Here is a 16,793-nt window from a genome sequence, read left to right on the forward strand (position 1 = left end):
TTCGTTAAACCGACTTTTGAAAACTGTACTCAAATGTCGTAGGTACAATAGGTGAAACCAGAGCGTGGAATTACCGCTTGTGTTGGCCCTTTCGGGCTTGGCGGTGATGGCTGGAGGAACCGGACTCATGGTGGAGACAAGATAGTCAGCTAGGAAAGGACGCAGCGGTGCTGAGATCGCTGGCTATGGTACATGTTACTCATTGAGAGGTGTGGATGTAACAAGCAGAACAGTGCATTTGTCAGTGGCCGCATCTGTCTTGAAGGCGTAGTCGTTAGTGACTCAGCCAAATCGCCAGGGCAAACGTTTGGCGTGGAGCGATAGGTGCGACAGGGCTCTGTCATGATGCAGGGGCTTGCTTCTATAGAGGAACGAGATGCGGGTGCACCTGTAATGGGGATGTGATTCCAGGAGAGATTGAGTCGGGACACGATGGCATGCTGCTAGACGTTTCGGGAAGAGGTGGGGCATTCTCCAGAAGAGAGTTCGAGTGGTAGCGGTACATCTTCAGGCCAGCAGGACTGTACAGGAGAGTTTGGTACGTCCTACGTGGGCAGGACCTGGCCAAAGGTACCTTGCAGGAAAGGCCGGCTTATGGAGCTGAGCAAGGTGGTATGAGGCGGGTCCGTCACTGTCGTTGGTGACGTGGCAAACGGCATCGGGCCAGGCATAACACAGAGCTGTTCAGCGAACTGCAGCGGACTTGCGACCATGGAGTCGACGGAAAGTTCTGCTGGCATGTCCAAACCACTAGAATGTGCTGCTGGAGGCATTTGCAGCGCCATGGTGTGTTTCTTGTGAGAGTATCCGGCACTGAATTGCTTGGCATAAGCGACAGAGAAGTGGCTAGTGCTGACTTTGGCATGCTGTGCCCTGGGAACGAACCTGGAGACGAGAGTGAACCTGGTGCAGCCACAGCCGCTGGTGGCGGCGAAAACGGGTCTTCCGCGTCGTAGAGTGACAGCGGTCAGTATGTTGCGCCGACGTATGCTAGGACGGCAGAGCGCAGCTCTTGCCACGGCTAGCAACATCACGCAGGGTAGGCGAGTCAGCACATGAGGTTGGGCAGGAGAATTTCGCTGAGGACTGCGTATTGTAACTGCTGGATAGTGATGCCGTTCAAGTAAATCACAGCCTCCCCTCAAAACGAAATACCCACCGACACCGGTAGGCCGGAACGCCGGAAGCGGCGAGTCGAAGGCTGAGTTTGGCCATCCAGTCATCCTGGAACGTCGGTGGGCAAGAAAGCACGGCTGTTCAGGTCACCAACTGAGCATGGGGAATGGCGTTCACATTTACTGAAGAGGGCTGGAGAAGCGGAGGGCAGCATCTGGCCGAGGCTAAAGTCGCAGAGCGTCCCCAAGCGCTAATGCCACCGCTCTCTGGTCTTCTTCAGCATGAGGCCAGTGCTGGCGACGCGCATTCCTATTCTTTTATATAGGTTCACAAATGCCGGAAATTAATCCCATTCGATGAAAAAAAAAAAAAAACAAAGTTTATCGCTCTCGCCTGCATCAATTCGCGGTGGCTGGAACTGGTGAAAAAAGTGCAAGCAATGATCTGAGGCACCAATTGCTTCTGATGAGATGTTTGATATAGCCTAGGAACTAGTCACTAGAGAAGTTTCTAGTGACTTGAATACAAAGAAGTCGGGTCGGAACGATGCACAGATGAGGAGACTAGAGCCTAGCACTGACGGCGTGAAGGTTAGGGCATCGGATGAAAGCGCTAGATAAGCTGCCCTCAAACACACTGAGCAACTGCCGCCGAACTTCCGTGTCCATTTGTTTACCAAGCCGAAAAGCACTCTTAATTTCCTTCCAAAACCATAAAATGGTATTGTTCTGCGTGACTTCATAGTTGTGTTATTTGTCGAATCGAGAGTAACAATCGCTCGTCCCGTATATGAGTTAAAAGCCGATTTTTCGTTGACTTCATGCGATGCATAGATGGCAGGCGGTGGCTCGTCTTCAGTACACTGCAGGCACACCTTGTCAAGTACGCACACATTCTTCTTTATCTATATTACTTCTTTGTGACGGCAATTAAGATACGAAAAATAATCAGAAACGATTATTGCTGCCATGTCTACGTATTTAGTCTTGAAACATTATTGATCTCTATTAGCTACCGCATCGCGCAACAGAACGATGGATATTAATTTCCCTCACACTATGATTCGGTCTTAAATTGTACATGAGGACACAAAATAAACTTCACATTTGTCACCGTAACCTTGCTCAAATAATTCCTATTCCCAGCCACTCCTAAAGCCCCCATGAATTTGCGCCTTGCTTGACTATCCTTCCACAAACCAGACAATGACGGAGGCTCGACGTCTCTATGCCGTATACGACTCGGAATTCATTCGACAAGTTTTTATTTCCTATCAGTAAACAGAGACGAATTACTCGCCTTTACTTTATGGTACATCAGTTTAAGTAAAGCAATAGGTTTCCTCACCTATGAAGTTTACTACTACGATGTGTCAAGTAACACTGCTGCCGTTTAGAAAACTTGCAAATTAGCATATAAATATTTGCATGTGTTGATTAGGTTCCACGAGTGCAAAATTATGACCGAAAAAAGCGCTTTCTTTTTAGGGCAATTCTCTTTGAAACACCAGCAAAAATTTTGAATTGACGCCTTTTCCGTTCCTATCTTGGAAATAAATTCGGCTTCACTTCCTTATCTGCTCACAGGCTTGGCTAGCTTAGTAGGTAGGCATAAATACTTTTCTGGAACTTTATCTGGAGCCTTTTTTGAACACAGTAAAAAGCGACTGTCCCTATCGTAAAGTATTATTTTTGATGCGATATATTTCAGAAACCTGCAAGTATGCTTTTGTAGCAGTACGTCTTGCAAATGCTCACGTTGACAGTACGTCACGGTATTCTGTACTTTGCTTTGGCGAACACTTCCGCATTGTCTTTATTGTTCATCTACTTAAATAATCAATCTAAAATCCGGATATCTGTCGGGTCTTAAAGGCCCACTGTCCATCCTCCGGTCGAAATATTTTCTTCCCCGGTAACTGTAAGACTTCGCCCCTAGAACGCAAGGCAGCAAAATGTTTTTGAAAAGAGTAACTAATAACGCAGTTACAGCCACCGCAATCACCCGATTCTGTCATGCTTCTCTCCTTCCGTTCCCTCGCAAAGGTTTTTCACTCTCCTGCCCGAGGTCGTCTAGCCTCCCCAAGACAAATTCCCCTTCCTCCTCCGCGTTTGGCGGGAGGTGGGGCGTGGCACTCCGCGAGCGCGAAAAAAAAAAAAAAAAAAAAACGGCCGAGAGAGCGCGCGCAGCGAGCGGTAGACATAGGGTGCCTCGATACCAGCGCGCTACATCGAGGCACCCTAGGTAGACACCCATCCTTCTCCCGTCAGTCAGCGAGACGAACCAATGGACGTTGTTCGCGGTACGTACGTCATTACTGTGGCCCGTCGGGCCAGCGCAGGAAACGGGGAAGCTGGCTTCCCAAAGGAGAGCATGGGAGAGCTTTGAATTGTATTTTCGATGCTTTGCGGCCCGCGTGTCACTGTAGCATTTTGCACAGACTATCTCCGGTACCTGATCGAAACACTGGGCTCCTTTGCTTAAAAGGGCCTTCCCTGGTGGCCCTTTAAGTTGCAGTGTGAAAAGTAAACAACTGCGAAATGTGCCAAGAAAGCACGTAATTTTTTTTTTTCCGGGAGGATCGATAGAGGAATACCGGCATTCGCATTATAGCATGTATCTTTCCTTGTTCTGTCCAAGTTGTTGTTTCTCATAATTCAGATGTGTATTTTTTTTCTATACGTTAAGCGTCGTTGCAAACGGCACGATTGGAAGAGCGTCATATACACTCCGTGCAACCAGTGAGATATTTTGACCTAAGATGCTTGCGGTAGATAACATAGTCGGCAGCTGTCTAATCCGACACACTTCCCCATTCCAGACCTTCGAAAACTTTCCTTTTGCTATTGCACTCTACGACGTCGACCAGGATGGAGACCTTGACTGTCTGACAGCGGAAAGGACAGAATTCGAAAAGGAGCCCCCAAGCGCAACCTACGTTCTTTCTCTCAAGGGTCTCAATGGACATCAAGCGTTTGTTTCCAATAAATCTTTTTTTAACGCTTAAAGCGCACTTTTACTAGAAAATTGTATTCATATTCTTAGAGATTGTACGTATACATAGCTATTTGGTCGGTATGCCGTAATATCCCAACAAGACTGCACGAAACTGAACTCATTGTAAAGCTGATGCCCAAGTGTTAGAACTCTTTTTCTGCACGGTGCCTACAATTCTTCCTCCAGTAGGAGAGACAATTATATCCGAATTATTTCCCGCACCAGTCTATAGCAACAGTGTTTGCAATTACGTTTCTCAGGGTGCATATATAGGCAGTTTAAAACCGAAACATTTTTATTTCTACTTGCGATTAGCCAAAATTATGGATTATCCTATTCACCTATTGAAACCTAATGGCGTGCATATTCTCCGAGAGCAAAAAGAGCACCCCACTCAAGACAACATACAGTGAGGAATTAAGAGTGGAGAGAGTTACATCTCTTGCTAGCTAGCGGTTCCCTTTTTCACACAACTGGCTAACGTATCGATTTATCTGAAATAATTCGCAACTTTCGTACATTGTGGATGCTATTGATTCAACGTATTTTCTTTCCCCACGTTAAACTAGGTAACAATGAGTTTCACTATAAGGAACTCTGCATATCCAAACCAAATACAAGAAAATGCTTCTGTAGTGCATATTGTTTCCAATGGCTCCCATTCAAGAATAAGAGCGTGGAAATAAGCTTTCGAAACAGTATTGTGCGAAGGTAACTGTGGCAGAAGATTTGAGGCGGTTGATTATATTTTTGCATGTGATACATCCTGGTTTTTTTGCTTATGAAAAGCAGCGTTCAATGGATCTACTCTAACTTAAAAAAAGTATATCTAAAGACAGCCCTGTTACATGTGTTTCCAATTGCAGTTGAAAACTACGCGTCGATGCAGCAACCGTTACAAGCATGTCTGTCAATGGCACTGCCAGGGTCTCATATGTGAAATGCCTCTATTTGCATACCTTGTACTATCCTCGATATACTTACTGAAGCGTGTGAACGCCCCCCATAAATCTATAATAACTACGGCTGCTTTGAAAAAATTATGCCTTCGCTAGAAAGTCACGTAGCTATCAATTAAAGTTATACACAAGAGAATGAATTTCTTGGTTCATGAGCCGAACTTTCTGATAATCAGCTTTTGGTTCTCATTGCAGGAGAAATATCAGTTATCACCTGAAAGCTGGACCAACGCCTGATACCGCTTTGTTCACGCTTGATGAAGGTAAATGCGGCTTCTTTATATAAATTGCGTTCATAAAACGTTCCAGCGAATGCAAAGCGCAGGAGAACAAAAAAGCAAAAGCCAATGACACAGCACGTTTTCAGGGGTCACAAATAGTTGTAATGATATTATGCACGGAGTTGTAAAGTAACAGCAACCACAGCAATAATGTTCAATACATGCGTCGCTATTTCGGTGATTAGGATCGTTACGTTACCAAAATGTACCTGGACAAAATACTGATTTACTTAAACGATCGGTAAACTATAATTTCCAGTTGTATAATATAAGTTTTGACAACATTACATTGACGTTAAGTACCAAAAACGACTCACCAGTGAAAAGTGTGAGGTCATGTCGTAAATAGAGATGATTCAAATGAACCATCAACCTTGATAAACATAAATAGTGGCGAAAATCACTTTCTGGATAGCTGTGGTTTTGACAGCGCTGAAGGCTGTAGATATACTTTAATTACAGAACTCTTCCAACGGGTCGGAAAGCATCGACACTGAAATGTATGCTTACACATCTACGTTTTATAGATGTTTTCCCTTCTTAGGTTTATTGCTTGTCTTTCATTTCAGTTGAAGCAAGGGCCTGAACATCCTAATATGCCGAAATGTTTATAAACATAACCTACGTAATAAGCAGTGTTGAGCTAAAATTTTCAAGATAATAACGATAATATATTTCATCCTAATACTGGTAATACTTCGGCGCCCACAGATTGACGGCCGATAAATATCAATTCATGCATGGCGGTGGCATGAGCAATTGAAATCGTGGAATCTGTTTCTGACACCATAGGTGCCTTCGCAATGACGTAGTAATAACTTCTATGACAAACCTGGGTTCCTGATAGGACTGCGTAGTGAGAAGAAAACGCACCGAACGCAGTTGACATCAAGTCTGTGCTACTTGTCAAGATTTAGAGAAATTTCGAAGGCGAGAATGTGAAGTGTGGCAACGCATATACGTCTCATTTGTAGAAATATTATTAGTTATCGGTATAAAATGCAAAATCGGTATACAATATGTGTGCCCGTAGCAGAAAGACGAGCATGTAAAAAATGATAAGAGGCTGAAGCCAGTGTTGTTGTGATTTCCGACATTCAAAAAAATCGATCCCAAATAGTAGGAGTTAGGCTGTCGCAACACTTTTAATATAAATGACTGAGATCTGACAGCATCCTGGTTATCGTTCGGGTCGAGCGTTTGTTCGGGCCGTTTACCTCGCTATGGGAAGGCGATTATGTGTGACAGTGTAGAGCGCACAACAGCGAGTTGGCGACCACAGTTGATGATGATACTTGTGAATAAACATTGTGACAACCGCGGACCCTAACCTAAATGAGGACGTAAGATACGCGGTAGCTGAGAATAAAACACGCGTCTCAAACTAACGAATAGAGTAGGGAACCAAACCATGATATAACGGTTTCCATTTCTAAGGTGCAAAATTTTACCGAAGAAGTCAACTCGTCCCCCCCCCCCCCCCCCCCCTCTTCCACTATTCAGACGGTACGTTGTGTGGTGCACAGAGTGAATTTCATCTCAAGCAACACATTTGCGGCGATACAGACTTCACCTGCCGACGTACCTCTTAGTCGAGTCTTCGCCTGCACCTCCTTCTCTTGAAGCCTGTTCGGGCCTCATGCAGATTCTGCGCCCCCCATTCTCAGATACCAAGAAATATTTCCGTTATACATGGTCTGCAAGGAAGAGGTTGTAGTATGTTCTTGAATAGCTACAACGAATCAGTAGTCCGCTCATGAATATTTGCTGTTCAGTTAATGCCGTCATGCTCGCAAAATGTTTTTGCGTCATTTGACATTAGTGCCCTAAAAATGAGATAATTTACGTGGCGTCGGTTGTTTCCATTGTTGCAGTGTGAAGGCTGATCCTTTCCGTTTCTCCATTGTGAGGAAGCCACCGCCACAAACGCAACGAACTAAGCCTTTTACTTTGAATCGGCAAAAGGCAAACATTCTGGAGATGATATTGGTAGACGAGCCGGTGACCATTTTTGTACGCGACACCAAACTGATCTTTCGAGCCGAAGGGCCTAACGCGCATGTTTGCCGCGAATTCTGCAGAAATTAAGCAGCCATCACAGGGCATTCCAGTGTGTGTCGATTGCGTTCATCGACAAATAAATTGATCGGTAAAAACAGAATCTCCGCATTTATGTCCTCCAAACACATACTTAGGCAGAAACCTCTTTGGAAAGCGACGGAGAACGATACAGCGCGATCTTTGCCTTCACAACCATTGAATTAAACAACCGAACTTCCTAACACTGCCGGCATTACTGTATATCTCTTTAGGAGCAGGCAGGTAGAGGTCAAAGTGCATCGTGAAAGCTCAAATGGCATTTAAAAATTTTTTAATGCGAAATGATGGGCTCAGCTATTGAAACGTTTTTGTGATATACGGATGTACTAAGGAAAATAATATGACAGATGTATGTATGTATGTATGTATGTATGTATGTATGTGTGTGTGTGTGTGTGTGTGTATGTATGTATGTATGTATGTATGTATGTATGTATGTATGTATGTATGTATGTATGTATGTATGTATGTATGTATGTATGTATGTATGTATGTATGTATGCATGTATGTATGTATGTATGTATGTATGTATGTATGTATGTATGTATGTATGTATGTATGTATGTATGTATGTATGTATGTAGGTATGTGTGTGTGTGTGTGTGTATGTATGTATGTATGTATGTATGTATGTATGTATGTATGTATGTATGTATGTATGTATGTATGTATGTATGTATGTATGTATGTATGTATGTATGTATGTGTGTGTGTGTGTGTGTGTGTGTGTGTGTGTATGTATGTATGTATGTATGTATGTATGTATGTATGTATGTATGTATGTATGTATGTATGTATGTATGTATGTATGTATGTATGTATGTATGTATGTATGTATGTATGTATGTATGTATGTATGTATGTATGTATGTATGTGTAGTTACAAAGCACTCTATTTTCTTATGACACGAGGGGAATTTTCGAAAAGAGAAAGAAGAGCCACGAGCAAGCGGCAGAGAGATCGTGACTCATGTTTCTCTTTTTCTGGGAAATTCTCCTTGCCTCGTGGATCTCTCGTGGATTGTGATTCTCTTTTGTTCAGTTACACCGATAACGGCACCAACAGCGACGCGGATCAATAGTGTAATGGGGTCATAAAAGCCGCGCTTACGCAGGGTTCCACTAGGAAGCCGCACATCTGGGGTAGGCGGCTGTCAACGAATAAAAGGTCTTCACAAAGCCAGTGGTAATGCGGCAATAGTATTAGCATACGTTGAAAAATTAACAGCTGGACAACAGCTATTTTGGTAGAACCAGGTCTTGACGCCTGCTTTGTAAACCAGATATCTAAGCATTAACGCTTAGCTGGTCTACTTAGCATAGGTAGTAACTGCCGATCCGTACCATGGAAGAGAAAGAACTAGGAGAATAATATTAAGGTGCAGCGTATTTGAAAAGAAGTAGCAAATTATGACTAGCTGTTTATTGATATCGCTCAAGAGGAAAGTATACAATATTTGCATATTACGTGTAATCACTACAGGGATGACACGTGGAGGCTAACGAAAAGGGTAGTACTTAAGTTGAGAACAAAGTAGAGTGCTATGGAACAGAAAATGTTAGGTTAATGTTAAGGGATAGGAAGCGTGCAGAGCGGGTCAAAGAAATAACTCGACTTAATGACATTCCAGTGAGAATAAAGAAGAAATGGGCATGGGCAGGACATGTGGTGCGAAGAGAGGATAACCGACGGTAGCTCAGGGTAACAAACTGGATTCCAAAGGAAGGAAAGCGTAGCAAGAGGCAGTAGAAAGTTAGTTGGGCGGATGAGTTTAAGAAGTTTGCAGGGGTCAGGTAGGTGCAGCTAGCACAGGACCGGGTTAGTTGTTATAATATAGGAGAGGCCTTTATCTTACAGTGGGTATAGGCCTGCTGCTGTGCTGCTGTGCTGCTGCTGATGATTACATGATGATTATAATGGTGCACCATTACGACGGTAAGCATTTGCATTGCGTACACTAGTTGAGAGACACAATAGGTCGCTAGTCGCATATCTAAACCAGACATTGTATTCAACCATACTTCAAGGCAACACTTTGACGTAGCGCTCGTAGCAGAAACCGTGGCCGGGTATTAAATAGAACCAACACAGGTAAAAAACGAACGTCACTTTGACCAGTTCATGTCAAAAGGTCTGATGTAGCATGCTTCTTGACATTTTTCCAGATTATACTCATGAGCAACTTGCTAATTTCGTATATACTGACTACGAGAACTGCGTTGTTGAGGAGTTCCCTTTCGACAATCGTCAAGGTAAGCCTTGTCATATCTTTTGTTTGGTACATGGAGGAATTCGGGGAAACTTTATTACGAAGACAAACCTTTCAAAAACTTTTCTCAACGCTCCTTGAAATAATATCTCAGAATGTCTCTTTTTTTTTTCAGTGCTTAGCATCTGCACAAGAACTTCATGCTTTACGTTAAAGAACTTACAACAAAACGTTTGCACTGAAAAGATGATTGCTTGCTATTATCCCAAAGAGGCGCCAGGATAGATGGATAAAATATGTTCATGTACGTTACAACAACCTTGAACTGCAATTATGTTTGTTCAGAGACCAATATTTACCTATCTATTCTGTACTGAGCCTATTATGTAAAACGCATTTTCTGAAAAGGCCTTATGCGGTACGCTAATCAATATTTTCCCCCAACAATGTGAACATTTGTTTCATTTCTAGAATGCATTTTGTGGATCAAATACGAAGTAAAGGACAGTCTTCCACAAAGCTGTCTCGACCAATTTCAAGACAATTGCGGGGATGGAGTGAAAGCTTACGACACAGACTCCTGCGCAGGTCTATTTTAGTCAAGCCATGCATATAATGCTGGTCCAATGACATATGTACTAAACCATTGGATTATGTTGGAAACAAAAATAAAATTATTTCAGAGCTCGCTGTGCGATACGTTATTTTTTCTAAAAAATAGCCGTTCAAGACACATTGTGCTGACGCCAATTATATCAGGAACAAGTGCGCACAAGTGCGCGCTCAGCAGTTTTTTTACTACGCGACCATCCTTTCAAGATCAAACGCATCCCATGCCACATTTCACCTTTGGGCAAATCGTTCATTCCTAAAACCATTATTGATTGGAATCGGCTTCCTTCCACAATTGCACAGTTCCAGGAAATCGACATCATTGCATGAGTTTTTAAAAACTGAGAGCGATGTGTAGTTTTCTTCTAGATCCGTTCAACTCACAGTTGTTGTTTCGTTGTGTTTATTACTTTATTGTTTTCTAATTGTGTTCGTTTTGCGTTTTGTTGCTCCGCCACAGTTTGATACTGGTTGAATATTCAGTCATTGCGTGTTTCTTGATTAGTTTTTTTTTTGTTCGCTTCCTCATGTTACACGTTCCCTCTAGGTCCTTCATATATGATTTGTTACCACCCCACATGTAATACCCTCATGACGAGAATAATGCCTTTAGGGGTTTTTTGAAATAAATTTAATAAATACAAAGTGATGTGACGGATACACAACAAACACGGTCTCGTTGCCCTTGACGTCAATGTTTGTTTCGATATAATGACCTGTACGGTAGTGAAAGAAAATTTTCAATTATTATGAATAGTGCAGAAATGTATTTGCCATTGCTTTTATTTTTTTTTTTGTCATACGTCTACTGCTCAAGAAAATGTTCAGCTTTCCTTACAATGAAGATTTGGTGGAGAAACTTCAGATTAGCCACCTAGAGAAAAGCGAAAGTATTTATGTCTTTTTCCCTTAATTTTAATACTAATCTATTTACATGCATTGTGGTTTTACGCCGAAACGCTCACTTGCCTCGTGGGTGCTATGAGCAAGAAATGCGAGGAGAAACTGTAGTAAGTGATACTATGATTGTTACATCATTGTGTTATTAAAATGATGAAACAATCGTTTTGTGTGCACCATTCAGGGAGGTGTCTTAGCGTTTCGTTACCGATTTAGCATCCGCCTGTTAGTCATGTTTATTTACTTCCAAATACAGCGTGCTGGATTGTTGCCCAGGAAGGAGAATTTAACATAAGGTGTGTTCGCAAAGAACGCCCAGAAAAATGAGTATCGGCATATTCAGGAAACAAAGCAGCAATTAAAGTTAGAGAGCATTTTGCGACAGGGTATTCAAACTGAAGACATATGCATTCAATTGTGGCGGCAACGTTCGTCGTTCTGCGGACTTCCGTACCCAATTTATGCCGGAACTGTTCTTCCTACAGTGTTCCGAGAGATGTCATAGATTTCGAGTTCCAGCGCGAGCGTCGACCGCTGAGTCTATAAGCGCCGTATAACAGAGCACAGCGATCGCTATCATATCGTACGCATAAATGGCACAAATTCTTCACAACCAAACCTAATTTAGTGGTCTGTATCGGCACCGCAGCGCTTATCAAAATGATATCGTCAAAGTACCCGAGTTACCAAGATCGTTATGTAAAGAGATGATATCACATCGCATAATATACGAACACTCGAAACCAATGTGAACAACTATACCTTAAGTAAAAATTCCGAGAGCACTGGGGAATCTACACTGCAAACATGCGGAAGCCTAAGCGTTGGTAGTGCACGCGGTGCATCACGTTTGTTCTCGTTATCATTACCAACTAAATGCACCATCATTATCATTGCTAATGTCATTATTACCATTATCCCTAATTTCAGCTGCATTATCATCTCTACTATCATCCTCAAGGCAGACAAGGAGAATTATGACATGCGTTTCATAATCTCGTGCATGGCGCAGTTATTTTTCTTTATTTCCGTCAACAAAGTACATACAGGTATTAAAATCCCTACACCTTTGGCTAAAACGGTATATTAAAAGCGTTAATGTGGCGGCCCGGAACCATAATCATATCGTACGGGACCTCGTCACCGGATTCCGTAAGGATTAACAGGTAGTTCTTTCTTTAAAGGCCTTAGTAATATATCCCACTGAAAAACAGGATCCCAGCAGTATATAAAAAGGTGACGGATGATCTCTAATGTTTTAGAGGTAGGGGAGTTAGGGACCCAATATACATTTTACTATAAGCCATGTCTTAACTAGAAGGGTACCAGAGTGAAGCTTGAAGAAAAACGATTTGACGATCATCTTAACCGGCATCTTCTCTACTCTTTTAGGACATCTTGTCCTGAGCCTCCACAATATATGGATTGGTATAAGGGTACTGGTAAGTAAAAGCGCTCGGCTGGGGATCCAAGAGATGGAGGTGCGATCCCGGATGCAGGCAGAATTTTTTGACTCTCATCCTCACCGTAGTCAAGAATAATTATGATCGGCGTTTCACTAATATATAACATGCTGAAAAAAAAAAAATCCCGGGCGTGATGCAGTTGGTTAAAGCGCTGGGCTGGGGATCCAAGAGATGGAGGTTGAATTTCCTATGGAGGCAGGATTTATTTATTTATAACTATCTTTCTGGCGGTAGAAAAGAAGGATTATGATGTGCGTTTCGGTTTATGATGTCATTTGATTGACCGCTATAGTGGGACAGGGCGCCGGACGCCGTGAGAATAAGCCATTAAGCTGTCGCGTTAAAACGGCAGTTTGGGTGAGTTGGTTATGCGCGTGTGTCTTTTCCCTCTTCTTAGTACCTTGATTATGCATGTTATAAGAGACTGCCTTATGTACCCCTCCAGGTGGCTCAAGGCAAATATGCCGGAACTGAATTAAAAAAAGAAAACCTTTATTGTATTTCGCCCTATTAAATAATCACTACATATCACAATAGCCCTGAAGTTTAATGAGCAATGCCTTTCCTCGGTTAAAGAAGAAGCTTCCGTAGGCATGTGATTCAAAGAACAATTGTCATGGATGCCACATGTAAACCATTAATTAATGAACTGGCAAGAACCGTTGCTTTCTTATACAAAGTAGCATGTTGTTCCCCCTATGGAAAAATATATCCCAGGTAGCACAGAATGTGGGACCCCAGTAAGTCCGATGTAGGCATGTGGGGCTCAGGCAAACACCATAAAACCCGCATCGGTCCCCGACGGGGCAGAAGTGGGCAAGCCCACTTTTGCCCCGTCGGGGACCGATGCGGGTTTTATGGTGTTTGCCTGAGCCCCACATGCCTACATCGGACTTACTGGGGTCCCACATTCTGTGCTACCTGGGATATATTTTTCCATAGGAAGAACGTCCCATAGCGACAATGCTTGGGCTAATGCAGAGCACATTCCAGCATTCAGACCACGAGAGTCCCTTGTCGAATATTTGAGGCAATCAAACCTAAATGTGGGCTTTTTATGGGAAAGCACCGAAATGAGGCCGCCCCCATTAAATCTTTGTGGGACCAACATCGGCCGTAGTGGGGCAAGAAAACGGACATACCCACATGCTGCCCCAATCGGCGCCTTGTAGGTTACTTGAGGGCAGGTGAAATATATATAAGCTAGAGCTCAGTTTGGGCAAGCCCTCATGAAGCCCAAATGAGGCAGTCTTAGCTAAACCGCTTTAGGTCTCCCATAGGCTGTAATGGGGCACTAAGGCGGGCGTGCTCGCATAGTACCAAAATCGGTCCCTTGTGGGGACTTTGAAGGCACGTGCAACAGAAGTTGGGCTCTAGGTTCAGAAACAACACCCAGCCCAATTGGGACTGCCCACACAAAACCGCTTTAGGTCCCACATAGGCCGTAATGGGGCTAGAAGGCGTGCGTGCAATTGCTTAATCATTGCTTCCAACCTTTATTTGCATTTGTTGTTGTCCTAAATTACTATTATAGATGACTTTTATAACATTTGTTGCCATGTTTAGTCGGTTAGATATTTACATGGCTTTAGTTCTCGCGCTGATGTAAATTGCGCTAAACATACTAAAACAATCTGATTGCTAACTGTTGCCCCTTATGTGGTTGCTGTGGACAGCCTGCAACTCTCAGCACAATAATACTGTTCAGATCACACATCTCCGTAGCCTGAGCAAGATGTACATGAAGTCAATTAGGCTAGTTTCATGTTAGCAATTATTGTAAAATTTAATATTGCGGCTGTTCAGAAAGTGTAGACATGTATGAAATAATTACTTAATTATGCGCATAAGTATTGATTGGCAAAAATCGACTAGGGCTTTCCATCAATTTCCGGCGTCGGGCCCCTATGAGAATAATGTGGGCAAGCCCAAGTGCGGCTTGCGCTATAGAATCGGCATCGGTCCTATGTCATTATCTGTGGGGCTAACCGAAATAAAAAAAAGTGTTCATCCCGAGCGGCTGCCCAAATCTGTCCAAAGTAGGACCATCGGGGGGAGTTGGCGGGATGTGCCCTTTTGACAATGCCGGAAAAATGCGGGAAGCCCCGCAAGGGTTGCCTGCATCAGTCCCTAGTGGGGCCCATCGGGGCTTTGTCGACAGCCCCCTTCCGGCCTACGTCGGCCCCTCTTGCAGCACCCACATTGAGCCCACCGGGGCTGTCCTGCATTGCCCACATCGGACCCACCGGGGCCCACCCTTCATAGATCACTTTGTGCTACCTCAAGCCCCTTTTGTGTAACACGTACTGCTCTGTTCAAAACTCTACTATGAAATGGTGTTGTGAGGAACCACAGCAAACACTAAATACAACAAGCTTATAATACTACAGAATAAAATATTGCATTTTATAAAAATTATGATGGGTCTTGCTAGGTTCTACGAACTTCTGCTTTGGGTATTAAAATACAAAATGCTGAGGGCTGACCAGCTTTACGACTACAAACTACTACAGCACATGAAAATCTGAAAGCTCTAAACTTTCAATGCAGCAGGAAATTATGTTTATCCATTTCGACATATTAAAAGAAAGACGCCATTCACACGAATGAACAATAAACAAACGGTCGCATACCAAATGTACCCACGCTTAATAAAGTATAAGATGCAATAGATTTCGAAGCCAGTATAGACAGGTTCAGATTGAATTCCTAAGATATCCTTCTACTGCATCCTGGTAAGTAATCTATATTTTCTCGAATCGTGTTCCCTAGTATATAATCTTCATTTTGTCGAGGGGGGGGGGGGGGGGGGGGGGGTCTAGCAATACATTGCATAGTGGTACTCAATGAAATCTCTGTTTATTATGGTTTCATTTTCGTTGTACATATTGTTATGGCGTCTCAGTGTCAATGTTGGGATTCCGTTAGTTTTGCTTAAACAGATTTTTTTTTATTTATGTGCATTACTTATTTATCGTGCGTTAATTGACTGCACGTCTTTCGACTGCAGATGAACAGAGACCTTTGTCAGGCGTCAAAGCCTTTACCTTCGGCCCCTGCAGCAGATGCGGTATTTGCTCTACTGAAATAAAACGACTATTTCGTGGAAAAAAACTGTGCTTCCATTACCATGGCCGGCCACGAAGGGTGCAGAGCAGAGCGCTCTCGACACCACCAGCCATGCATTTTGGAGCCGATCCTAGCCGTAGCCCGCAGCCTCTTGTGTGTCTGCGTCTATACCCTTTCAGCCGCTGTACTGATACCTTTCGGCACTAGCGTGTGGAATGAAATGAAGACAACCATCAAAGTCGGGAATAAGTCATTATATTTCTTTGTAAGCTTGCGTTCTTTCAAGAGCGAAAGCTTTTACTACTCCCATCCGTAATGTCTTCGCCGTGTGCGCCGTGTGCTCGTTTTTGACCTTCAACCAAGGAGAAATCACGTGGCAGCTATGACGTCGCTCAGCCGCCATCGCCGGCGGCGGCGCCGCCACCGAAACCGAAGTAACCGCGCCCTCGCCTTGATTGATTGATTGATTGAAAACTTTATTCTTCCAGCAATGTAGGAAGCTCCTACTCCACGCCCGCGGTGCGCAGACTCACGACGTGGTCCGGGGCTGGGAAAGACATAGGCGTCTTCGCCGCTTCGGCCGCCATGCGAATTGCGCGTAGCTGTTCAGCGGGGACATCGCTTCGCAGCAGGCCTTCACAGGCATTTTTACCCTGATATTTTCCCTGCCATCCGGGAGCCAGGGCGCTCCCAAACTACTTGTTCGAGCGACCCTCTCACCCACAATTCCAATATTTGTCATCGTCTCTAGCTTCTGTTTGGGTATGGTAGGCCCAAACCGGATTTACAAAATTTTAGGCCTGCAGACAAGGCACAGCCTTTCCGATGGTGGCATCAGTTTTCTTCCAAATCTATAATTTTTAGCAGTTTATGTGTAGGTTTGTAGGCGTTCATCCATACCCCCCCCCCCCCCCCCCCCCCCCCCCCCCCCCCCCCCCCCCCCCCCCCAGTCGGGCGGCTCCACGGTCACCTTTGGGACGACCATGACGTCACTCAACCGCTGATACGCTGGAGCCGTGGCACCCGCTCTGTCTAGATAGTCTCCGCTGCTGTTTAAAATAACGATCAAGCGCCGCCTTAGC

General features: G+C 43.8%; 1 protein-coding gene across 1 annotated transcript; it reads left to right on the forward strand.

Annotated features, from left to right (window-relative positions):
* The first annotated feature begins 1,670 nt into the window (after nucleotides 1–1,670).
* On the forward strand, nucleotides 1,671–10,303 carry LOC146198770 (uncharacterized). The gene is made up of 5 exons (XM_084591978.1): nucleotides 1,671–1,706; nucleotides 3,938–4,089; nucleotides 5,268–5,335; nucleotides 9,621–9,707; nucleotides 10,136–10,303. Exons 1-5 carry the CDS (start codon nucleotides 1,671–1,673, stop codon nucleotides 10,261–10,263), a joined length of 471 nt encoding a protein of 156 aa, XP_084448104.1. The 3' UTR covers nucleotides 10,264–10,303.
* The last annotated feature ends 6,490 nt before the right edge of the window (nucleotides 10,304–16,793 follow it).

The sequence above is a fragment of the Amblyomma maculatum genome, chromosome 2 (genome assembly GCF_055883805.1).
Source record: "Amblyomma maculatum isolate TAMU_Amacu chromosome 2, ASM5588380v1, whole genome shotgun sequence".
Classification (NCBI taxonomy): domain Eukaryota; kingdom Metazoa; phylum Arthropoda; class Arachnida; order Ixodida; family Ixodidae; genus Amblyomma; species Amblyomma maculatum.